Source organism: Canis lupus, chromosome 9, assembly GCF_048164855.1.
Source record: "Canis lupus baileyi chromosome 9, mCanLup2.hap1, whole genome shotgun sequence".
In the NCBI taxonomy this organism is placed as follows: domain Eukaryota; kingdom Metazoa; phylum Chordata; class Mammalia; order Carnivora; family Canidae; genus Canis; species Canis lupus.
In genome coordinates this window covers 69,337,500-69,363,419 of record NC_132846.1, presented here as the reverse complement: position 1 = coordinate 69,363,419, position 25,920 = coordinate 69,337,500, and the positions used below count along the sequence as shown (strand labels likewise).

General features: G+C 42.3%; 1 protein-coding gene across 4 annotated transcripts in view; it reads left to right on the top strand.

The window, feature by feature from the left end:
* SETD3 (SET domain containing 3, actin N3(tau)-histidine methyltransferase) overlaps window positions 1-25,920 on the top strand; it is a 79,446-nt gene that overhangs the window by 953 nt on the left and 52,573 nt on the right. For 2 of the 4 annotated variants that reach the window (XM_072839888.1, XM_072839885.1), the window contains exons 2-6: window positions 13,381-13,490; window positions 15,284-15,376; window positions 18,687-18,835; window positions 20,868-20,940; window positions 21,233-21,489. In XM_072839888.1, the coding sequence (XP_072695989.1) occupies window positions 13,388-13,490; window positions 15,284-15,376; window positions 18,687-18,835; window positions 20,868-20,940; window positions 21,233-21,489 (675 nt within the window). In that variant the 5' untranslated portion in view covers window positions 13,381-13,387. Of the gene's footprint in view, window positions 1-116; window positions 142-638; window positions 780-13,380; window positions 13,491-15,283; window positions 15,377-18,686; window positions 18,836-20,867; window positions 20,941-21,232; window positions 21,490-25,920 lie in introns of those variants that run through there. The other 2 variants (XM_072839886.1, XM_072839887.1) reach the window with 2 other exon arrangements.

Below are 25,920 nucleotides of genomic sequence, written 5' to 3'. Positions count from 1 at the left end.
GTCACAACCCTTAGAGGTGGACACCGGGATGCGCCTTCTGTCGTGCACGAGTGACAACCCCTCTCGTCCCTTCCCCTCCCGCCCGATGGCCCCACTGGTATTTCAAAATTGAAACAAAACAAAAACAAAAACAAAAACGAGGTAATAATCTTGGAGAGTTGGTTGTTTTTTTTTTTTTTTTTTTCCTTAACCGTTTTAAGGCAATGCATCTAATTCGAGAATACAGCAAAAGCAGGAGCAGCTTTTCCACCGTTAAAGTTTGTTAGGGCTTCCTTGCTTGAGCCGTGGTAGAGATCAGGAGTCTATCTGGGCTCCCGTGCATGCAGGCCCGCCTTACCAAATTAGTCCCAGGGACTACTGTGATTGATATTCTGGTCAAGTTCCAACAGTTTAAGGAGGAGTTTTTCTCTGGCCGGAGAAAGTAGTTTGCAAAGCCAAGTCCTCGAACAGCTACAGAACGACCTCTTTTACTGGAATTCCAAACAACCTCAGTTTTTAAGCCTCCTGCTCCCCCCCCCCCACTTTCTGTCTGCCCTCCTTTCTCTCAGCGTGTTCAGGATTGTTAGGTTACTGTCTGAAATGCAGCTCTAGCCCGAGGGGGGTAAAATGGTCGCTGCTTCTGCTTCCCATCCCTTCAGTTTGCTGACCATCCCTTCCGTTTGCTGACGTCTCTTGGTGCTTTTGTTCCTGGCACACGGGAATGATGTTGGATTTGAAGATTGGAACATTCATGCTATGGAAATGAAAGTGTCTGTTTAGTTCTGTCAGTAAGAGTGCCGGTAAGATTGTCATCGCGAAAGTAACACTGAACTTCTTTTTCATGTGGTGAACACTTAGGCCCTACATAAGACTACGTTTCAAGTAGTTGAATCTTTGCCTTGGAAGACACAGGAAAGTGAAGAAGATGTTAAAGGTGGTACTCAAACATCTTCCCATTCTGAAGTTCTACCGCTGGAAAACTGTGTATGAGCACTCACAACAGCTTCCTTAAAAGTTGATGCTTTCATATCTAGAACAGCATGGCAGTTGACAGCTACGGGAAAGTGTCAGCGTTAACGCAGCAGAGGCCTGCTGATAGTGGAAATATTTAGTAGACAGTTACTGAATTCAGTAAAACCAGGTACACAGTTTGTACCATGTGGAATTTTAGCAGAAAAAGGAGTAAAAAATCCTATCTGTTGGCAGGGGGTGGGGGCGGGGGATTCTTTTTTACTAGACGTTGGTTTACTTTGGGGCTTTCCAGTGTCTTAAAAATGTTTGAATTACAGGGTCTCTTTTTTTTTTTCTTATCTTTAATCTGAAGTAGCCTTTAGAAATGTAAGTAATCATAGTGTATCTTTTCTGTGTATGTAGTTTGATGACTATCTTCCACTGGGGGATTTTTTTTCTTTAGTAGCTGGTTTGCTTGTCCCTGGCTGCTATGTGATGGTGCTTCTGTTGGGGATGGGGACGAAGAGTTTCAAGTGTGTCTCCTCTCCTTGTACCTAAGTCCTGGGAATGGAGCCATGATTTTGTTCCCCAATTGGAGGAGCAGGAATCATTTATTACCATGCATTAAACATTTTTAACAAGACAGTGAATGTATCTTTATTCTTATGTCACTTTGGAAGTTGCTTGTGGCCAGTTCTCTCAATTAGCTAATGTTATGTTTAGCCCCATTTATCGTTGAAGACTATTTTGATTTGCTCTGCATCTTTTTTCTCTTGCTCCAGTCATAGACGTGTTGGTCTTGGACATCAGTTCATTGTGACTTCCATTTAACCAGTTAAGAGTAATAGACTAAGGGTTCCCTGCTTTTTACATTTTTCTAGGTTTCAGTTTTGTTGCAGTCACTTGGCAAAATTGACTTCTGTACATTGGATTTCCTGACATTGTTTTATTTTCCTATTCCTAAAGTTGGAGATGTTAAATATTTTGATCTGGAAATAGAATTAATTTGCATAATGCTTATTAAAGTTAAAATGAATTTTTTAACAAAATATTTATGTAATTTTCCTATTACAAAGGAGTTGAGCTTTTTTTTTTTTTTTTTAAAGTCACTTAATAATTTTATGTTAGGAAAGCTTAGTTAGCAGAATTGGCAAGATTAGAAGTACTACTTTTGTTGTTAAATTTATCCAGTAACTCAAGCCAGAGATTAGCTGTGTCGACTCCATTTCCATTTGGGGATTTCCTCTAGGTTTTAGAAATAAACAGCTCTAAAACAAGAGGTACAAACCCAAGTATTGACAGTTTGTGACTGAAATAAATTTGGAAGAAAAATGATTCCAACTGATTCTAAAATTCAAATACCAAAGTTAAGACTTTGAAATTATTTCTTACTCTAGTACTTTCTAAGTAGAAGTTAATTAGGGTAAGCCCAACACTCTTGGCTGACAGTGGAAGACAAGTCCAGCTCTGAAGTTAAGATTTTGGAAGGGATCTGAGTGGTACTGATTACCAAGCCCCGAATAAGATCCTAACCTGTTATTTGCTTAGCTTCAGTGATGAGGATGTGACGGGCGGGCAAGGAAAAGGGACAGAGCAGAAAGAACTGCGTTCACTCTTTTTCAGATGGACTAAAGAATTGTCCAGAGAATGTAGACAATCAGGTGTCTGGGTAGAACTCAATAAATATGCAGGTTTTAGGCTTATTACCTATCTGCAATCCTAAATTTCACTTTTTTTTTTTTTTAAGGCTATAATTCATTAGAACATAGCAAGGTCTAAAAAGTTATAGGACTGGTTTAAAGATTTCAGTCTCAGAAAATAGGCATGGCTCTTCAATATCAGAGCTTTTCCAGTGAGCGTCGTTAAAAGAAAGTAAGGATTAGTGTTAAAAATAATCCTTAAAGTTGCTTCTGCCATATTTACTAATGATTAACAAAGTTTTCCATTTGTTGATTGTAATAACTTAGGATTGTTACATGTGGTAGTCACCTAAGTGGTTGTTGCAATTTCTTGATCCATAACAAGAGTGTAGCATTGCAAATCTCAATGTGGGCTACATGGAATTGGGCAGAAGTTTATCTGTAAATTTTGCACATGTTTCTCATTTAAGCTGAGGCCACTTCTGTTTATTTGGACAAGGCCAGCAAAATGGCTCTATATTTTTAAATATAGAAGAGATAAACCAAAGAGATAAAACCTTTACATAGCATATTTTACTACTGTAAAGGAATACTGTTACTTTGAACTTCAGAGGTGATAACCAGCCTTTCAAGCCTTTGCAGGTGGGTTGGTCTTGAGCTGAATCCACGAAACACTATTGAGTATCAGTATAGTTTGCCATCAAGGTGTGTTGGTGAGGCTTTGCCACCAACTAAGTCTCCATCTTGCATAGAATTTATTAATCTCTCTAAACTCCAGTTTTCTCATCTGCAAAGTGGGTATAGTATTTATACCTATTGTGTAAAATGTATAGTATCTATATTGTGTAAGATATCTATTACTCATATAGTTAAGTGCCGGAATGGGGCAGTTATGATGAAGATGAGCATGTTGCGGACCTGCTGTAGGACACTTGTGTGGCAGGGATGATGGTTTCAGTAGCCTGGAAACAACGTGACAGCATGAAAAATTGAATTTAGGTTCAGACACTTGTTTGATATAGCATGTCTGTCTTGCAAAAGATCAGTTTATGTAACAAAGGTTTTAATTGATTACTATCTTACCCGAAAGGCTAGGGGACTGCACATGTGTCACTCATCTGTGCATTTCAGACCAGATACTCGAGATGTGCACTTGAATGAATGTGCTCTTTTGTTTACCTGCCTCATAGGAAAGCTAGGGCAGTCTCTGGCAGAGTAGTACGATCCCCTTGATTTTGAGTTCTGGAAAGACAATTCCCATGGAGCTGTGCCCCTCTCAGAGCTCATCCGAAGGGTTTTGTTGCCTTAGGAAAAAACTGTTCACCAAAGTGGTTTTTGTCCACTTTTGAGAAGTGCTAAGCCTGGAGAAGAGAGGACTTTGTTGGGGGCGGGGGGGGGGGGGGGAGTAAGAAAGCTGTCTTCAAAAATTTGAAGGATAATTTCTTTTGAAAGGTAGAATTGGGACAGGTCAGAGAGGATGATGAACTTTCAAACAGGGTGGGGCTGAAGTGGTTCACATATAGAAAGGCGCAAGCAGCAGCTGGCAGTTTGCAGCACCAAGTGTGAGGAAGTAGAGGAGCACTCCCAGAACCTCTGTTCCCACCTCTGCCGCTCAGCAGCAGCAAGCCTCGGGGGATGCATTTCTTCTTGACCCTGAAGTGTTCCAACTGCCTCTCCTCCCAGGGCTTGCCCTCCTGAGTTTTGGCAGTGGATAGCAAGGTGAGGCACTTTGACAACTGTCATTGCTTCATGACCTTAGATGTCATTTTCCTAAATGTGTGGGATTGTGGGATTGAGGGTTAACACAGATAACCCCAAAAGTCTCTTCTAAACCTGATATTCCATAGTTCTAGAATCTCAAATCCTTATGGGAGGTATGTGGGTGGTTTGAAGGTAATTTCTTGACAGATACAGCTGTTTCTTCACTTAACGTTTTTCTTTTTTATTTTAGAAAGATATAATAGGAAATGATTATTCATGATACCAAATGATTCTTTGCTTTATGTGAGGTTTTTTCAACTTCCTTTAAATAGGAGCCTCATTTTAGCATATTTACAATTTAATTCAACCGCCATTTAAAACTGAAACTATTGTGTGTTGAAAAGTCAATCAGAAATGGCTTAAGCATTTCTAAGATTACCATATAAATTAGTGGAAAATTAGCAAAAAACACTTACAAAGCAAAAAACATCTGTTTTTTTTTAAATCTCAAATTTGTGTATCTCTCCCTATTTGTCGATCTATTTATATGACAGCCCAAATTGTTCTGTATAGAGATTGAAATTTTACTTAAATGCAACTTATGGGACTTACATTCATCCCCATACCTAAGTAGCTACTGACTTGAAATTAATTCCACCTTCTTGCCTGCCTCCTTGCCATGACTTCTTGGTACTTTTGAGTTGTGGCATATCAGCATCTCCTTTGATAGGAATTGGAATGATGGTTGCTAGTTATCTACTTAGACTGGTAAAGTTAGTACGGCTCAAACCCATTACTAGGCCCTGCTAACTGTGCAGAAAGCATGCATGTTTTTCATACGTGCTAGTTCCAGTTAACATGGTAGCATGCAATGCAGGTCTGTGGATGCCTTATCAGTTTCTGTAGGACAGAAAAAACTGCACAAATACTTTTGGAGTTCGAGAGTGCTTTCATTTTCCTAAGCATCATCCTATAATAGGTATATTTAATTCAGAATGTAGTGATCTGATCCTAATGGTCAGCCAGATATTTTAGTGAGACTCTTTTCTTCTTGCACAAGATTGGGCAGGCTCTCATGCTCTCTTCAAGTGCATTTACAGCTGGGTGCCTGAGGTAGGAGGAGGAAGCCATAGGACAATTCTCTGCTTTAGTCAATCCAGCTGTAAAGTTGGGTAGATTCAGGATACATTGAAAAACAGATGCTGGGTTAGAGCTAAAATTTTCAGGATAAATTGCCAAATAAGTGTAATCAAAAATGTTTATTCTATTTGTATTTAGTTGGAAGCAACTCAAGAAAAATACAAATTTATATACTTCTCATTTAGAATTAAAAAAAACACAAAAACAAAAACAACAACAACCCATCCAGCTGAATCCTGTCTCCCTGTGTTCAGTATAGGCGAGCTAGACTTTGTAATGATAGGGAAAGTAACTCACTCCCTCACTGCCCCCCAACCCATTAGCCAAGTTGTCTAAATGTGCTTTAGTTTATTTCACCTGACTTTTCATTCCACTGTACAGATTCTATATTGAAAAATCACTTGTGTGGTCAGTAGTGTGTTGATTACAGGTGCCAGTTCGTATTAGTCAGCAATTTAAATAATTGAATATTTTATAGTTTTATTTATTTTACAGTATCTACTAAGTGGAGAGATTGTTGGTGGGCTTGCTCAATAGTTTATAGTATGTCTTCAAGAGCCACATTTTGAGGATTCTAGAATGTGGATTTTCAAAAGATCTTAATGGTGAAGAAACATAGATACATGTGAAACTCCTGGCTTCCTCTTTCTTTTCATAGATGCCCAACTTTTGAATTATAATTGTTTATAGAGTCCATTTGTCTATAAGTCCTATGTTGCTTTTCTGCTTATTTCCTTTTGTTATATTTTCTTTCTTTTTTCTTTTTTTTTTTTCTTTTTTTTTTTTTTTTACTGTATACTTGGGTTTGTCTCCAGGTAATTCCATAAGAATTTGTAAATAATACCTGATATCAGTCTAAACTTTAGGAAAAAAACTTTCAGTTAGCATTGTAAGCTTCTGGGTGACATTTGGAATTTAACTTGAATGTGTGTGTGCGTGTGTGTATGTGTGTGTACACGTACTTAATTTAGACGTCTTCATATTTTTCTAATATATTTGAAACAAATATTGAAAATAAATATTTGGTCTCTGTAGGAACTTGATGAATTTCTAATGGGTAGCTTTTTCCAGTGGGGGCATAAAGGATGCTCAGGCTACTGGTTTGTTCATTTGTTGAAATTTGGAATCTAGCCCCTGATCAGCTGAAATTACAATGAAAATTATTCATTGTGTGTAACACATTCTTGAGTTGTAAATGAAAAGGGTTGGTAGTTGTTTCCAATCCATAATATGGAGGAAATCTTTGTCCAGTAAAAAAGGCAGAAGGGGGTTGAATTTGTTAGGAAACCACTAAGGTTGGATTCTATACCTTATCAAATTGCCTCTTAAAGTTTAGTCATCCTTCTTTAGTTTTACCTTGTTCCTTGCCCCTCTCTGTTTAGCTACTTCTCTTAGGTCTTTGAGGAATTACCCATGTTTGAGTCCTGGTTCCCCATGTCCTCATCCTTGAGGCCTGCAGTCCTGGCCTTCCTTCATTTTGTGTTCTCCAGCAGCTGGCATAGTCCTAGACACACAGACGCAGGAGATCTTATTTAATCGAGTACATGCATCTGTAAGTAGAGCCTGCACGTGTGCTGGAGATGATACAGGATTTTAGGTTGGAAGCTGTGGGTCCATGGTTTGGCAGCTGTGGGCTCTTGGCCAAGTCACAGCCATGTTTAAGCCCCCCAACATGGCTGTCATCGGCGCTGGCCTCTGCCGCCGTGGGGGGGATGTATCTGGCCAGTGCAGAGCACCATGCAGATGCCTGTGCTCCTGGTACAATGGCCCACAGAGCTTCAAGCTGTGTTTGGGCCGTAACTCTTATTATTATTATTTTTTTCCTATTGGAAGTGGACTCGTTCCTACTTGTGGCTTTCTAAGAGACCAAAGACAAAAATTGGATTTGTGTTTATCAGAGATTTTCTATTATGAAAATGATAATGATAAACTATAGACTCCCCAAAGAAAAACTGTCTTTTAATTTTAAGTGCGAATTCTATTTCACGTATACATAAAAATTTACATTTTTGGGATGCCTGGGTGGCTCAGCGTTTGAGTGTCTGCCTTTGGCTCAGGGCATGATCCCGGCCGGAGTCCTGGGATCGAGTCCCGCGTTGGGCTCCCTGCATGGAGCCTGCTTCTCCCTCTGCCCGTGTCTCTGCCTCTCTCTCTCTCTTTCTCTCATGAATTAAAAAAATTACATTTTTAAGAGTCATCTTCATTCTTTAACAGAGGTAGATCAATATTTAGTAAATGTTGCATTTTGACTACTGTTTTATTTGCTAGTGGGAGAACACATGAAAATGGTTCTTTGACACAAAATCTTATTGTTGTTTTGGGAAATAAAGCTTCCCCATGAGTAACACTAACGTATCCAAATATGATATCCAGAGATTTTCTTTCATTCAGCAAGTGTTTGACCCTCATCTATGTCCATGAAATTATGTTAGACCTTGTAGGTAGTTTAGAGATGGAAGCTTTGGGCCATGAGACAGTGGGCAAAATAAGCACATCAGTAACATAAACTGCAGTGGGTGAGCCCCTAGAGACTCCAGAGTTGAGCGCCAACAGTGCAGGGAAGGTGACCATGAGTGAGGGGGGGTCTTGGCCAAGGCGTAGACACATGTGTTCACCCTGGGGTAAAGGCATATAGACCTCAGTGATGGAGGAAAGAGTGAGGGTCAGGGAAAGACAGCCAGGCCAGGGGCTGAGGGGCAGTCGGGTATGGAGAGCTAGCAGATGGCGACCGAGGCTGATGGCCTGTGGGGTGAAAAGAAGTAAATGTATCTACTTCCAGGTATGCTGGAGTTAGGGGTGTCCTACGGAAACTAGAAGGTTTGGTGCCAAACCATATCTCATGTAGAGGTAAATGCATGTTACAGACATTGATGGCTGTTTAAGTTCAGAAGATTAGTTGCTGGGCTGTAGAACTGGGTACAGAGAACCCCACCCTTCAGAATCCTGAGGTCACCTAAACTAAAGGCTTGGCAACAAGCCCATGACTAACTCATTCTGTGCACAGGGGCCTGAGTGCGGCAGGGACCCTCCAGCAAAGCCAGTCCAGGGCAGCTGGGGAGCTTCCCAGAAGGGGGTCAGTGCAAGCCTGGTTTCTGGGAAGACAGAGCAAGATATGGCCTGGGCTGATAATCCTGTACCTTAGGGAGGTTCATTCACGGGGGACAAAGACAGATAACCCCTTCACCTTAATTAAGATGATGTAAGTTAACGTCTATATGTAAGATGCTTACTGCCTCTCCCAAGCAAGCTGCTGTCTCTCCAGTAGGGTCTATATCCTTGTGGGAGGGAAATAGTCCAAAGACAGTTGCAAAAGACTGAATCCCAAGCTAAGCCAAGACTTTAGCATCTGTTAATCACCTTGAACTTGGCTGGTTTTTACTTTCATGAAATGAATAGAGGAACCCAAAATTTCCTCAAGGACATTAGGGATGTTTTGGCTAAAAGTTCGTGAAACATTTTATCAAGAAAAGGCAAAAAGGGGGTAGTGGAAGATATAGCTTCTTTCAGAAAATGGGGGAGAACCAGCAGATCCCTGGAATCTGCCGTGTAAAGGGGTGATGGATAGAGTGAAGACAGATGGGTAGAACGTGGGGAGACATGAAGGACCTCGAGGGCTGTGCTGGGGAGTCTCAACTCACCCTGTGAGCTGCGTAAAGACCTTATGTTGGGCAAAAGAAGCTTACATATTCGTGATGTGAAGTTTCAGGAACAGGCCAAACTAAGTGATGGTACTGGAGTCAAAGTGATGGCCCCTTGCTGGGGACAGCAGTGACTGGGAAGGCGCCCAGGAGGCCCCGTGAGTGCTGCATATGTGGGTACCTCAGTGGAGGTAGTGGTCGAGCACTCACCAAGTGGTGCACTTTATACCTCCACGTGTAAAGGCTAACTGTCCACACGTGATGTGGAAGGAGATTGGAGGTGGGGAAATGAAGCCAGAAGGATGGAAGGAGCTGGAGGTGAAGGTCTTAACTGGGTGTGGCTTCAGTGACCATTTCTATAAACACAACTCCCCTGGCCTTGGAAGGTTATGCTCCATGTACCTGCTCTCCTCAGTGCTAATTGATGGATGTGTTTGGAAATTTGGCCTGTGTTGTATTTTTGTACCTATTACTTGTATCTAAAAGCCAACAGTTTTCTGGCTTAAGGAAAAAGAAATCTTGAAAACAATGGAGTTTTAAGTATTCAGTGGTAGAGTATTACTGCCACAGGAATCTTTTGTGTTTTCAAATCACTGTGACCAGATCTTTAAGGTCTCTCACCTGCAGCAGGAATTAGACATTTTCTTAATATTCCAAGGAGATAGAAACTTTAGTAGGAGTAATACAGACTTTCACCGAAGAGCTGCCCAAAGGAGGGAATGTTTTTCTCTGGGAGCTCATGAGCACCGTATGCAGAGAGCCTGCTGTGTGCTCAGTTCTGAGCTGGAAGCTGGGGACACAAATAGAAATAGGACAGGGTGCCTTGAGGAGCCTGTTATCCAGGAGGAAAGCTCGTGTGTGAGCAAGTCTTCATTGCAGTGAGATCCAGTGGTAGAAGAAGTGATACAGAGGAGGGAATATTAGAGCTAGGAGGATGAGGAAGAGGTGATGCCCAGGCAGGGCTTTCAGAGAACGCAGCTTACTGAGCAAGTGACTCAAGTAGTGCAGGTTAGGGGTGGGGTGGGGGAGATAGAGGGACAGGGCACAGAGGCACATGACAACACCTGTATGAGGGACTGGGCCCCATTGGTGGTGTTTTTGGAGCCTGAAGTGCTGGAGCAGGGATGGCAGCGTGGGACAGATTTAAGTGGTAGCAGTGGGTTCTGGCACAAAGACATGTAAGGGACAGGGACAGTGTAAGGGAGAAATGAATTCAGGAGGCGGGCAGGAGCAGGTGGCAGGCAGTTGGCCACATCCAGGGGTGCGGGTACTTGGCAGGGTGCTGTTGGATGTCAGATCTGGAAGACCTAGCTCTCCTGTCCCCTGCAGTGCCTTGTGCTTTTGCTCTGCATTTCAACAGAAGCAGTGGGGCAGTGGCTGAGCTTTAGAGTGAGGCAGATCTGAGTTCCAGTTCTGGTTGCGTCTTTTACCTGATATATGACCTTGAACAAAGCTGAAGGACTTCACCTTTCTCAGAATGCCATCCAAAAGACAAGGATATGATCTGGGGCACCTGGGTGGCTCAGTCAGTTGAGCATCCAACTCTTGGCTTGACTCAGGTCATGATCTCATGGGACTGAGCCCCACATTGGGATCCACGCTCAGTGTGGAGTCTGCTTGGGGATTCTTTCTGCTGCCCCTTCCCCTGCTCATTCGTGTGCATGCACATTCTTTTTCTCTCTCATAAATAAATCTTAAAAAAAAAAAAAAAAAGATGAGGCTATGATTTTCTGATAAAAGGGTTTAGGAAGATCAAATGAGATGTACCTTAGGCCAGTACCTGGTGGAGTGGAAGCACTGTGTGCATATAGGGTCACTGGTGCTGTTTTAATTAATGATCATTATCTCAGGACAGGTATCTACTTGCTGGGAGCAATGGCAGTGTGGAAATCCCTGCAGAAAGACCTGAGGGGAGGTAGGAGACTGTGGGCAGAGTGAAGAAGCCTGTTTGGCAGTGGGTCCTCATACTGTGGGGGCCAGTGCAAGAGAGCATGGCTGTCTCAGGCTCACTTTCCCCAGGCCTGCTAGGAGAAAGGGAAGGTCCTGGACCACCTCATCAAAGTGATGTTCTCACGTTGTTTGAAGCCTGGTACAAAAAAGGCTTGCAGGCAAGGCTGAAGGGAGAGGCCAAGCAAGCCCATCCCTGACAGTGCCTAGTTTCTGTGGTTCTTCCTGCAGAGCTGTATTTGGAAGGGTGATTAAAGTCCTTCCAAGGGGGGGATATGGGGGTGGGTAAATAGAGGAAGGGGTTAAAAAGTACAAACTTCCAGTTAAAAAGTAAGTCACAGAGATGTACAGTATAGGGAATATAGTTAATAATATTACTGTAACACCTTGGTGTGGTGACAGGGTAGGTAGACTTGTGGTGACCACTTTGCAGTGTATACAAATGTTGAGTCACTATTTTGCACACCTGAAACTAATATTGTATGTCAACTACCCTTAGAAAGAAAAAAGAATACAAGAAAAACCACCACCCTAAAAAAAAGTCTGTCTTTCTAGACCTAAGGGCAGTTTTTGTTATTTTGGGGTCAGGTTCAGTCCTTCCCTACAGAGAGCCTGAGATGCAGAGAAGAGCAGCAGGTGCTCCAATCGGGCCGCGTCTTCACTCTTGGCAGTGGGCAGGTGCACGTGGGGAGCATCCTTCCTTCTCCTTTAAGATGCTAGTCCTTCAGTTCAGGAGAAGGTGCTTAAGCTCTTCCTCCTTCTACCCCCCCCCCTTTTGATCTCAAAGCAACTAATTCCTTGCTGCAAACGTGTAGATATTCTTACCTGTTTCTTTTGATTCCAGGATGATATACGCTGTATATCGCACACTGTTTTGGAAGGCTTGTTAGATACATAAAGTTACATATTATATTCCACACGTTATATACACATGTATATATATATGTGTGTGTGTGTGTGTGTGCGTGCGTGTGTTATATTCCACATGTTAGGGACAGAAGAAATATCCTGGCCTTCTGAGGTTCGTGGTTTTCTATTTTAGTGCACAGGGTCTGTATTTGCATGGTTTTAGTTCCAATGCAGTCAGGGCTCATGTACATAGTGGGAGAATATGTCTTTCAAACCTTACATCCCATCCCTCATCTCCACACTACAAGAGTCATTTCTTTTTGTAGAAAGAAATGGGTCAGAGTCTACTTTCTGGTTCCCCTTTGAGGCTACATGTCATTGTAAGGGCTCTGCGGAGTAACATTATGGTGTTGGTTATTAATTAGTGTGGATTGCTCCAGTAGCTTCTTGGCTGAGTGTTGTCCAACTTTCTGGGCTGTCTTCCTGAGGTGCTTCTTCCTGGAGGAGGCATGCTTGGGCCAGGTTCCTCAGGCAGAGCTATGGCCCTCCTTCGCGGGGGGGGGGGGGGAGGGGGACAGGACTCACTGGGCATGATTCACCCCCACTGCTCCCTGGCCGCTTGAGCCAGGCATATTGCCCCCGGGATCTCCCTCCTGCTTCCCCCGTTCCTGTCCTTGAGTGTGAATTGCCTTACCCTTTCTTCACACATCCTGATCCCTCAACTCTCTTCTAGGTACACCTGAGACTCATTGTTACAAGGCATTTTCAGATGAATGTCATTTCACAGAGCCTGTGCCCAGCCTGCTGTCACCTGCTGTCATGTCTCACTGCCACACCTGCTTGTGGGATGCTATGGTCACTTCTCATGTGGGAGGGGGGTACAAGGCTTGGGGGTGGTCATGGTGCCACGTGAGGCCTCATTCCAGTGTGGAGTCTGCCATCACCTTTCTGTGAGATCCTGGGCAAAGCACCTTGAGATTTCCAATGAAACAAAGCTGCAGAGTTAGAGTAGCTCTCTGAAGCATCTGTGAGCTCCCAGGTGTCCTCAGCATTTGTCCTGAGAGCCTAGTTTGCTGCTTGTGGTACAGTTGCTCTTAACGGGAAATGATTCTTCCAAAGCAATGTGGGGAGAGAATATATAGTTTTTTGTACCCACATGGCAGTTTGTGATAACACATGTGTATACAAAATCGTATTTATCTGTGTAGTGTCGTGGAATAAGCATTTTAGTCTACACAGTAAAATCTGCATCACTTGACAAATTCCAGAGTAAAATTTGCCTCTACTGTAGTTTTTGTATGTGAAAAGGAATGAACTTTTCTTCTAGAGACTACAAAGCAATTATTTTTCATTTGATAGCCTCCAAATACTAATATTTGTTACACATTTCTTTTTCTGGATGGAAACTTTAGGATATGGCACACATGAGCTATGATGTTAACATCTTGGGGCTAAGCCACTGCTGTGCTGACTTTTCATTATTTGATTTTTTTGGAAACGTAATATTTTTTGTCTTTTTTCTCTCTTCTTTATAGTTAGAAAATGGGTAAGAAGAGTCGAGTGAAAACGCAAAAATCAGGCACTGGTGCTACAGCAAGTGTGTCGCCGAAGGAAACCTTGAACCTGACTAGTGAACTGTTGCAGAGTAAGTTCCGCCTGGGCTTCCCGCCTTCGCGTGGGGCTGTGCTTCTTCGCTCCTTTCATCCTCAGGCTGCGCAGGACAGTCTCTGGCATGGCAAAACAGGAAATGAGACAGACTTGGGTTCAGATCCCAGCTAGTTAGCCACATGACCTGGGCAAGTGTCAGAACTTCTCTGACCCACCATCTCAACCCCTTCTGTAAACCTGGGCGTGTTGGTGGTGGGCCGGATGGAACAGTGAATGTAAAGCTTTAGCACAGCCACCCAGAACATGGGCTTTCCTGGGCTCCAGTGGGCAGGGACCTACTCAGTCGACTACCCCAGACAAATCATGTAACCCCTCTAAGGCTTAGTGTTTACAGCAGTGGATATGGACCATTTTGGGAGGGTGAGGGGTATAGGATCTGTGGCTTGTGAAGGTGTGCTGTGGCTTTCAGGCCCAAGGTGAGTACAGCAGGCCTCTCAGAGAGCAGACCTTTGGAACTCTGCCCCCTTGTTAGAATGGCTTCTCTTTATTTTTAGTGACTCAGTAATAGTTTTCCAATTTCTTGGTTCAAGGAAATGAAATACCAAGTGTGTGTGCTTGCTTTAATAAGTTAGTAAAAATTGGTAACTTCTTAATTGTGAATTTAAATTGATGCTATGTAGATTTCAAACTTAAATGTGGTCACTCAATTAACTAACTACTTTATCTCATTTTCTTTGCCCATTATGTTCAGATTATGTGACAGTCTAAACTCCAAGTAAAAATTAGCTTTCTTTCCCTGTTAGAAGCAGGCAGCAACCAAGTTGGGGTCAGGTTCTCCCCAAGTGCTCCTATGGACCTCTCTGGCCCTCAGAGCAGTACAGGACCCCATAGAGCACTGAGGTACTGACCACTTACCACCCTCCCCCCTGGACTGTGAGCAGCTTGAAGACAGCCTCTGTCTTCTTGTATCCTAGGGCTGCAGTCAGTATTTGTTGATGGAAGAATGACTGGTTAACCTTAATAGTTAGGAGTCAGCCCGTGGGTTAGGGTTTGCTAGTGTTAATTATTTACCACATACACTCTTTTTCCTCAGAGAACAAAGGTGGCCATGGGAAGAAGGCTCTTTCTTTAAACTCATATAGTTGTTTAGAAAGGAAAGAGCTTGCTGATAGTCCACGTGCCCAGTGCACAGCCTTCCCAGACCATCGGCACCAGTCTAGAATGCTGGTCTTCTGCTTCTGGCCCCACAGGAGAGTCTCAGCTTCCTTTTCAGCAGTGACTCTGCGGTCTCTTTTTGTGACTCCCCCAGAGTGCTTAATATAGAGCCTTACACATGGATGTGAAATGTTTGTTGAGTAATTGTCCTTATGTCCAATTTAACTGGTTCCTTTAGAGAGCCATTGTTCTAGGCTTTAACTAGAAAGAAATGTTGACTTGTAAGATTACCTTTTTTTTTTTTTTTTAATCATTTCTAAAAGAGTTTTCAGGGAAATTTTTAGCCTAGTTTTTTAGATTTTCCCATGTTCTGAGGAAATCTATTCTGAGGAAAATTTATCTGAGCAGCAAGAGTGAGATAGTTGCATGCTCAGTGCTCACACTTAGGTACAGGGGTCCCAGTGTAATATGTGGCATGTGGAGGGTTCAGAGCATGTATATGCTTGGAAAAGTATGACTGGTTTATGCTCCTCATGTTTATTGTCATGGCTGTGGTGTCTTTGTCTTTTAAAAGTAACAGCAACAGTAACAAAACCCCAGTCCTCTTTGTGCTGAAGACTAACTGGTTAAGTTGAAAGCAAGCAGTATTTGAGTGCCATGGCTTTTGTGTTACAGAATGCAGTAGTCCTGCACCTGGCCCAGGAAAGGAATGGGAAGAGTATGTGCAGATCCGGTCTCTAGTCGAGAAAATACGAAAAAAACAAAAAGGTACATTTTCTAAACAACAATCATATTTTAATAAAATCCTGTAGACACTTGGCACAAGTCAGATTTGGAAGTTAATGAAGGTCTCAGTGTCATTCGTCCCTGTGGAAGGTCACACACAGGGGAAGGGGCGTGGACTTTGGGAGAGACATATGGGGGAGCTGTCCCAAGATCTCTCCCATTTCTCAGGCACTGCTACTTGGTTTGGAAAGGTTAAGAATGTGGAGCTGTAGGGGAGAAGTGTTTGTATCTAGAGGCTAAAATAACACAACTTTTGGGGTGCCTGGGTGGCTCAGTTGGTTAAGTGTCTGCCTTTGGCTCAGGTCAAGATATCAGGTCCTGGGATTGAGCCCCACATTGGGCTCCCTGCTCAGCAGGGAGTCTCCTTCTCTGTCTCTTACCCTCTGCCCCTCCACACCACTCATTTTCTTTCTCTGTCTCTCTCAAATAAATAAAATATTTTTTTAAAAAGTCAATAAAAATGACAAACTTTATTATTTTTGAAATATATATTTAGATGCGTTTTTTTATATTGTGTTTCCTTGAGGGTTTGAGGTCATGAGTGATCAACACACAAATATACACTGATTGATTAATATCTTAGCAAAATTTACAATGAACTCAAACATATCTTGGTTAAATAAGAGATGTAGTTCTATTTCTGAAACTGTTTTTACAGGGTGTATTCAGTAGGCGTCTTAATGATTCTCAGCCAGGCCGGCAGCAGGGCCAAGTGTCAGCTTGAAAAAGCCTATTCAATATACCTATTGTTGTTTTTGTTCCGTAAAGCACAAAAAATAAAGATTGGTATGCAGGGCCACATGGAAGGTGGAAGGAGAAAACAGAATAAGGAGCCTGCATTTAAAAGGGTGAGCAGAACCTTCTTAGGCTCCATTTTTATTTAATGCCATGAAAGTGAGTCAGAAGAGGGTTTGTTTTATTTGCTCTGTGAGGTTTTATTGCTCTCCTGTGTACTTCTATAAACATTCAGTCTTTAGCTTAGATGGTCTCAAACCCCAAATGATGACAGGTTCCTTTAAAATGTGTTTCTTTGCACTAAATGGTAGACTTTGTCAGTCCTGGCTCACCAGATCTCTAGCTGAACAATTTCTGTATGTCCTGAGTGTCTGTTGTTAGTAGAGAACGCTAACTACAACTCACACTAAGGTTAGAGCATTCCTGAGTTCTCAGCAAAGAGTGACTCTGAACAGAATCAGTTTTCTCCATCTCCAGTATGGCACAGCATGGTGCCTGGCACTCTTGCTTCACAGATCAGGTGACCATTGATGGTGCTTGCTGGCATGGCTGCAGGCACCTGGGCTGGGCTCCACACCCTGCTCCTCATATTCGTGAAGTTCTTGTTCCTCTCCTTTTACTCATCAGATAAATCTTGGTTTTTCCTCTACATGGCTTTTCATCTCTCTGAATATTTCAAACATGCTGAAAAGTCCAAAAAAGAATACAACGCCTAAGACTGTCCTACCCAAACCAAATCAGTCCCACTGGTCAAGTTCTCCATCCTAAGACTCTCCTACCCAAACCGAATCAGTCCCACTGGTCAAGTTCTCCATCCTTCCCACCTGCTGGTCTTATCCCTGTCCCTTCTTTATTTTGTTTTCATTACTTGTTTTTAAGAAATCAATGTTGCAGATGTAGCTGAAACCCCATGCTTCTATCTCTCGTTGGGAGTTTGTTTTGACTGGAACTATTTCTCTAGTTCATGTATAACTCCATAAATATCAGTGGTAGCAAGTGGTATTTTAAAAATCCGAGCACTTGAATTTTTAAAGATTTATTTATTATTTTAGAGAGATCATGTGTGCACGTGTGTGCAAGTGTGGGAAGGGACAGAGTGAGAGGGAGCATCTCCAGCAGACTCCTTGCTGAATGTGGAGCCCAACGTGGGGCTCAGTCTCATAACCCAGGGATCATGAACTGAACCAAAACCAAGAGTCAGGTGCTTAACTGACTTGAGCCACCCAGGTACCTCATAGCATTTGAATTTTTAAAAACACAGTATTGTATTTTATTTTATTTATAGTTACATATGATCCAACTCATTCAAACTGTTCAACAGAATTCGGTTGCAGTGCTGTCCAGTTGTGCTCTTACACTCGGGCCTGTAGTGCTCCTCCTTACACACAACTCCTGTGTACCTGTCAGCTAGCGATTTCTGTTTCCTGGGGATTTTGTTAAAGCAAAGCTGCCTATGAGACATGGCCCGCTAGACTTAATTTGGGGTGGGGGGTGTGCTGCTATGTGTGAGCTGGTGAAGCTCTCTCCTTTCTCCTTCATCACCTCACAGAGCCCACCAGTCAGTAATCCTACGTCCTGGGGTCAACAAATTCTTCTCTGTGACTGACAGGGATTTAGGGTTGTGGTTCACCTTTTCTATCACTGTGGATTTGTACTGTGGTGAATGGTTTTTGTTTTTTTGTTGCTTTGTTTTTCTTTCCTTATATTTCTTCATTTGCCCATGGGTTATTTAGAAGTGCTTTGTTAAATTTCAAAACAAAAAACAGCAAACAGGGACACCTAGGTGGCTCAGCGGTTGAGCGTCTGCCTTGAGCTCAGGGCATGATCCCAGATCCAGGGTCGAGTCCTGCATCAGGCTCCCCAGAGGGAGCCTGCTTCTCCTTCTCTGCCTCTCTCTCTCTGTCTCTCATGAATAAATTAAAATTAGAAAAAAAGCAAACAATAGAAGTGTTCTATTTAATTTTCAAATATTTGGGAATTTTCAAGATTTTTTTTGATTTCTAATTTGATTATTGTAATTGGAGAACATTATATGATTTCAGTTCTTTTCAAATTATTTATTTATTATTTCTTTAAAATATTTTTTTTATTTATTCATGAGAGACAGAGAGAGAGAGAGAGGCAGAGGGAGAAGCAGGCTCCATGCAGGGAGCCCAACGTGGGACTCGATCCCCGTTCTCCAGGATCACACCCTGGACTGAAGGCGGCGCTAAACCGCTGAGCCACCCGGGCTGCCCTCTTTCCAAATTATTTAAACAATTCTTAAACCACTTTATTTTTTAAGCTTTTCTTTTTAAAAAAATTTTAAATTAAAGCTTAAGTGACATACAATATCGTATTAGTTTCAGATGTGCAACACAGAGAGTCGATATTACATACATTACAAAATGGTCGCCCCTGTAAGTGTAGTTACCATCTGTCTCTAGCGATGAGTTTTGATTTCACGATTGGAACTTTATCACTATTTTCAGTGTGTGTTTTTATAGTTTCCAAGAACAGTAGAAACAATACAGTTCCTAAACGTAGCACTTGTTTTCTAACACATGGATTGAAACAGGTCTGTCTGTTACTTTTGATGGAAAAAGAGAAGATTACTTTCCTGACCTAATGAAGTGGGCCTCTGAAAATGGAGCCTCTGTTGAGGGTTTTGAAATGGTCAACTTCAAAGAAGAGGGCTTTGGTTTGAGAGCGACGAGAGACATCAAGGTGAGTTTTGATCGCTTGGTCCGGAGGCCCTCAGTGTGCTTGGATTGTGCTGCGGGGCGAACACAGGACATGGAGACAGGTGTCTGGGCTTATTCTGACCTCGTGGGCAAACAGGCAGTGCACAGCCAGCATTCCACTTCCTGCTGTGTACTCGTGTACTCTCTTGGCTGACCTGGGGCCAAAAGAGCCTTGCTAAGGGTTCTAGGCAACTCCTTCCGGTCGGTCCTCCAACGGGAGCTGTGCTGCTAACCAGTGACCTGAGACAAGTCAGTTCATGTTTCTGAGCCTCTGTTAGGAGACCACAGAACATGCCTCAAAGGATTTTGAGACTTCAAGAGAAGGATGTGGGCTCAGGTGGTTAGGAGGGGGAGCGCACAGGACCTGTGATAGAGGGGATGTGGAGGTGGGTAGATTGGGGTGGAGGATGGGCAGTGTCAAGGGTGCTTACTGGTTCTGGAGGGGGTAACTGAGTGGTTGGCAGTGCCCCCTACTGACACCGTACCACCAGAGCTGAAAGGGAAAGAGGAGTAACACATATCTGCTAAAGGACAAATGCCTTTTCTCTGCCCTGGGTCCTTCCAGATGAAGGAAGCAGCAGCACCCTGACATTCCTGGCCTCTTTCCACCCCTCACTCATGCTTCTCTTAGAGAGGAGGTGTAACTTAACCTGTTTGATGATTCACAGAGAAGGAACTGGTCTTCGCCTGGTTCTTGATGGGAGCCGGTTGCCCATATGCATCCGTTGTGCTCTTTCCACTGTGTGCTTTACAGAGGGGCAGGCCACACGTGGGGAGGCCTGTGGGGCTCCAGTTCTGCCTGTAACTAGGTGGAGGAGTCTGTCTAATTCTGGGATTCAGTAGGTGATATTTTGGGTGACCATCTGTTGTAGTCTTGTGTCTCTCTTAGTGGGTTCAGAACTTGGATGGAGGAAATGAATGTTATTTATTCAGGCCCCCTCAAACCGCAGGCAACATATTTGGTCAAGTTGTAGTTAACCTTTCATTGATATGTTGATAAACCATATGCCAGTTTATTAGATCCCTGTTAAACATCTAGTATGTGAATAGTACCTTGTTCATTATTCTACCAGCCTTCCAAGAAACCCAAGGTCTCTTCCTTCATCATGTTTATCATCTGTAGTAGGGGAAGAGATGCACATAAACAGCATCCAAATGGTAGACATTGAGAGAAGGCAAGAGTAACCAGGATGTCACATGTTCTCGTGTATCAGAGGAGGAGCATCACTTGTGCGGATGCTTCCCCAGATATCATAGCTGTGGTCTGTCTTCACTGTGTGCATTTTTTAAGCTTTACTGAGGTGTGATTGATAAAAAACTGCACATATTGTTGACATTGTGACGGGTTGGACGTGCTATACCCATGATGTCAAACCACAATAAAGGCGCTGCTCTGTGCATGTTTTCAGCAGTATAGGTACATACACAGCACATACCAAAAAGAAACCTCTCATATTGGCAAAAAGTGAGATAAAACTTTGGGGAAAAAATTCAGTAAACCTAAATATGTCTTAGGGGCTTGTGCTTTTGCTGGTAACAGTTGTGCCTTAAGACAAGCATGTAGAGGAAGGAATATTCTCTAGCTTCAGAAATACAATGGCAAGAGCAGTTCATGTCGACAGGTTCATGTTTTTATTGTAGATAGAAATTTTGTTTTACTTTGCTTTTAGAACTTAAAAATATAAGTGCAGCAAAGAAGTAATAGTTTTATGCTGCATCCTAAATTGCTATGTTTGCTTCAAGTTAAAGATTAAAGTCCTATTTTTTAATGTTTTTCCAATATATATGGTTGGTTTTTCTATTGGAAGCAGCATTTTAAACCATGTTGTGCTCATCTAAGTGTACCACAAATAATTATGTTTAAAAATACATTTGATAGTTAGAAATGAAGTGCTGACGTGCAGCCTTAAACAGCATTTCATGTGTGATTCGCTTTCTGACCATAGATGAAGGCATTGAAGATTGTGATATGTTTTGATGATTATATATGATTTTATTATTTTTTTTCCTCCTAGGCAGAAGAATTATTTCTATGGGTTCCACGAAAATTACTAATGACTGTTGAATCTGCTAAAAATTCAGTGTTGGGTGAGAATAATTTCTGACTGTTCAAAGCAAAGTGCAAATTATAAAAATATGATATTTTGTGGTGCTAAGGATCATATAGGGATGTTTTTTCAAACTAATGAGATATTTACCCCCCCCAATTCACATTGTTTTCTATGCCTGTAATCTGACATAGTAGAATGTTAGAAGAAAGGCCCATGTTACTTTAAGTATTACAAGGCTTTCCAGTTATTTCTGTAATTTTAATATATATTTTGAATACTTTTTAAGGCACTTTCTGGAACTGACACTGTTAACTTCTGGGTTAATTCAGGGCCCTTATATTCTCAAGACCGGATTCTTCAAGCTATGGGAAATATCACACTTGCCTTTCACCTGCTGTGTGAGCGAGCCGACCCTAACTCTTTCTGGCAGCCCTACATTCAGACCCTCCCCAGCGAATATGACACTCCACTCTACTTTGAGGAGGATGAAGTCCGGGACCTTCAGTCCACACAGGCTATCCATGATGTCTTCAGCCAATACAAGAACACGGCTCGGCAGTACGCCTACTTCTATAAAGTCATCCAGGTGAGTGGCTGGTTATGGTTTAAATGTACGTTTAACAGAGTACAGGAAGGGAAATTGATGGCATAGATGTTCCACTTCACATTTTATTACAGATGCTTAAACATTGTGCTTTTTAGGTTAAAAGGCATTCTAATTCTAGTCCACTGTTTTTGTACAGAAATATCCCTGAAGTATGATTTGAATGTATCCTGACTTCATCAGCAGCCTGTTTTGGTATAAGCAGCCTTTGTTCCTAAGTTAAGAAAGTCTCTGAGCTTTTCTGAAAGGGAAAGATTACAATAGAAATTTAGAAGCTATAAAATGTATCTTATTCAAAAAGGTGCTTTGTGTATAAGTTTTCTAAGAAAGTGAAAGGCTCTTTGTGGGTTTTTCATGTATATATTGGCATGTATTTTACTAAATTGTACTGACAGTTAATTTACTAATTTAAAATGCTGAGTTCTTTGTGTCTTCAAAGTGTGCTGTGTATTATATTAATTTTAATTAGTTCTAGGTGAAAGTGCCCTGTAAAAACATCTGTAAAGTTATGAACATTTGAATTACACCTGGTTACTCCTTTCTGTGTTTTGGGAGTGTGGCCAGCATTTTCTTTCTTTTCTGGTCAAACCGCAATGAGACGAGTCAGAGTCAATGTCACAGTTTCCTCCAGAGCTGAGACTGGGGAGTGTCTCTGCTCCTTACTTTCCCCTTCCTCAATTGCTCAAGAATTAGCTTCGAGGCTGCTGTACCTGATCTGTGGCAGTGGGGATACTGTGAACCTTCCTACAATGTACAGGGAAGCCCGAAACAGGGAATTTATCAACCTAAAATGTTAGTAGGGCTAAGGTTGAGAATTCTTGCTTTGTGGTTAAATATATAGAACAGAGTGTCTCAGGTACATGCCAAAGATCACCATCATTCCTGATGGGTTGGTTGCCTGGGTCCTGACTGAACAGAAAGAGTGAGATGAACCTGAGTTGAAACCCAGATGCCATATCTCACTTGCTATTTAAATATAATTTGGAATTACATTTGACCTTTGAACAACATGGGTTTAAATGGTATGGGTCCACTCATATGCAGTCATTTTCAGTGAGTGCAGTGCAGCATTGTAAGTGTATTTACTGTTAGGATTCTCTTGATCACATTTTCTTTGCTCCTGCTCTGAGAATACAGCATGTAACATGTATAACATACATAATATGTGTTAATCAACTGTTTGTCAGTAGGGCTTCCAGTCAACAGTAGGCTATTGGTAGCTAAGTTTTAGGGGAGTCAAAGTGATATGGAGATTTCCTACTGGATGGGGGTCAACACCCCATCCCCTGTGTTACTTGGGGCTCAGCTGTAGGTGCTTTACTGCTGTGTGTTTGCTTCCTCATCTATAGGATAAAAGAATACACCATATTTTTCAGGGTAACTGTTGTCAACCCAACTTGGGCTGTTGGTTAGGGCACCTAGTATGGTGCTGGGCCTCGGCACCTGTGGCTATTCGGAATGCAGTTTCCTCTGGGAAGCATGAAGGATGTGTCTGTTGAAGCCACGTCCACAGGAACGATGTGGTGATTGAAGAAGTGGCCTCCCAAGCCGGCCTGCCGGGGCCCAAATCCTCATGGTGCTGTGAGAGCTGTGTCATGTGGTACATGTCTCTGCTCCTCTTTCCTTATCTGTAAAATGGACTGACACAGTTCCAGACTTCAGGGCTGCTGCATGGACCATATGAGTTGACTGATGTCTGTGTGGCCTTTAAGAACAGCAGTGTTTGCTGTAGAAATTCTCTGTTCGCACTTACTGTTCCAGGTCTCACACCTGGTCATTCAGTTGTTTTCATTTGTTATTGTTTTACATGCGCTCCCCCCGCCCCTGTGCCCTCAGGGACTTATGTTACTATTTCTTAACCTTCTCTACTCAAACGCCTTTGTGGCCAAGGATCGGAAGCCTATTCCTTTAAGATGAGGGTCTATACCCACAGGCTCAGAATCGCTTCAGGTCTCATGCTTTGGTTGCTGTTATTGTGGCAACATGAAATATTTCATGTTTTCAAATATTAACAGTTGGTGCAAATGTTTGTGTTTGCTCTAGTTTAAAAACCATGTTCAATGACATACCATGAAGTCAAGTTGCCATTATAGGAACACAGCCCGGCCTTTTGTGGGACTGTACCTGCTGCTGCATGTGCCTGAGGAGCCCCGTCCTAGCTTTGCACATAGTGAAGGTCGTTACCCTGAGAACGTGGTCCGTCCAGGTGTGGTCCTTTTTCAGAAGAACATGGGACATTCTCTTGACATCAGTAGATGTACTCTTGCAGGAAATTTCCTAATCAGTGGCTTAATTGTTGGAATAGGAACCCTGGCAGCCTGACAGGAGGCAAGCCACTGTAGCAGCGAGGAGGATCCAGGGGGGGACAAGGTGGAAGGGAGAGGGATTGCGTGAGCATTCCTGACCAAGAAACATAGACTAAAGCAGAAGTTATCTTTCTAAAAACTATAGTTTGAGTCCAGCTGCTTTTCTGGTTGTAGAAGGTTTTCACAGCTCCTGGAAATCTTCAGTAATGATCCAGAGTAAACACAAGTGTTAAAGTTGTACTACTCTTATTTTGTTAGAACAGGTTTTCTCACTTCAGCACCAAACCCTACCTCTTTCTCATGCTGTTCCAGGATCAGATGTCAGGCTTTTGCTCCATTTTAACAGATCACTCTGACACTGCATCACCGCACAGGAGGAGAGAGTGGGCAGTGTTACACCAGTTTGTACTTAACATCTTCATTACAGTGACCTGCCCTCAGTTTTGTTTTTCAGGGCATTGTGGCTCCTAACCTTTTCAGGGTCATGGGACCCCCTCTTCCCAGAGAAATGTATGTCCCAGTCTGTTTAATTTGTGTAAGAGTACACCATCTTGTATCAGATGCTTGCATACCCAATTCCAGAACCTGATTGTAGTTTTTAGTTATGAGTTCCCATTTAAAGCCATTTTCCTAGGGCTGGGCATGGGAGCCAAAACCCATTATTTTTCTCCTGAGCTGATTGTTGGCTCGAAGGTCTGCTGGCCACAGCTCTTAGCCACTATCTCTGGGTGTATCAACAGTGTGACTGCACCAGTGTGAACTTGGTTCCGTGTGTCTACTGGTGATCCCCAGTCCCTGTGAGAAGGGTGCAGGAAAGGGTAACAGTCAGTTCAGCCTTACATTTTACTTTAGGTGCTAGAATGTTTATTCTAAAAGGAGACTGGCATTAGTATTAACTTCTAATAATTATAAATTCCTTGAGGTAGATTTATCTGCATTGCATTTATTATTTTAATGTTTTTTTTCCCTCTCTCTCTTTGGTTGTTGTTGACTAAAAACTAGAAAAATAATTTCCCACTCTCTTTTCTCCCAGAGTATTTTCATAGTCAAGGGTATTTTAGCACAGCCAGTTGTTCAAATTACTTTCTGTCTTTTATTTGCTTTATAGAGTTTGTTCAGAAGTCTTTCTGAGCCTCTGCTGGTTCTTATTTATAATAGTAGGGGCTTGGGCTTTATGGTCTTTTAAGTTTTTATATACATACATTTTTAAACGATTTTATTTATTTATTTATTTATGAGAGATAGCAAGAGAGAGAGAGAGAGAGAGGCAGAGACATAGACAAAGGGAGAAACAGGCTCCCCTTGGGGAGCCTGATGTGGAACTTGATCCCAGGACCCCAGGATCATGACCTGAGCCAAAGGCAGATGCTCAACCACTGAACCACCAGGTGCCCCTAAATTTTTTATATTATATTTACATTGTGTTCTTGAGATGTACGATATACAGGGTTTTCTTTAGGTGTTCAGCAGATCATCATAGTGTCTAATCAGGAGCCTCAAACGCAAGGAATTTTGAGAACATACCTTGTATGAAGATAGAACGCCTGCTGGTGAAATCTTATACTGCAACTTAACAGTTGAGAAATGTCAACACCCAGACTCGAGAAGCTAAATTGGGAACTGTGGCTCAGCCAGATCCTGGAAGAAGCTTGTGTAGATTGAGAACCCTATGTGGTGGTAAAATTTCTGTCAATTTGTGAAGTGGGGACCAGCAAAGAAGAGAGGATTAATGGTAGAAGGCAGAACTTGGCATTTAAAACCATTGCAGAGTTTTGTGTAAGAGTACACCTAGCAGACCAGAACTTTCCAAAGTTCAGCTCCAAGTTGAGACTTCTGTGTGGAAATATGGGACCAATTTTTTATTTTGGGGGGGGGGGACCAATTTTGTGATAGAAATCACTGGAAAAGTAAGATTTGGCTTACACCCAACTCTGATGTGGTGTAATTGTGTGAAGGTGAAGAAATCCTATCAGATTTGACCTGACTTAACACAGATGAATGATAGTCCACATATTGCTCACCCATGCCAGTGAAAAACAAATTAACAGTTCCTGTGAATGAACAGTCTGTTTAATTTGTAATCCCATCTAACGGACCAGACACTGTG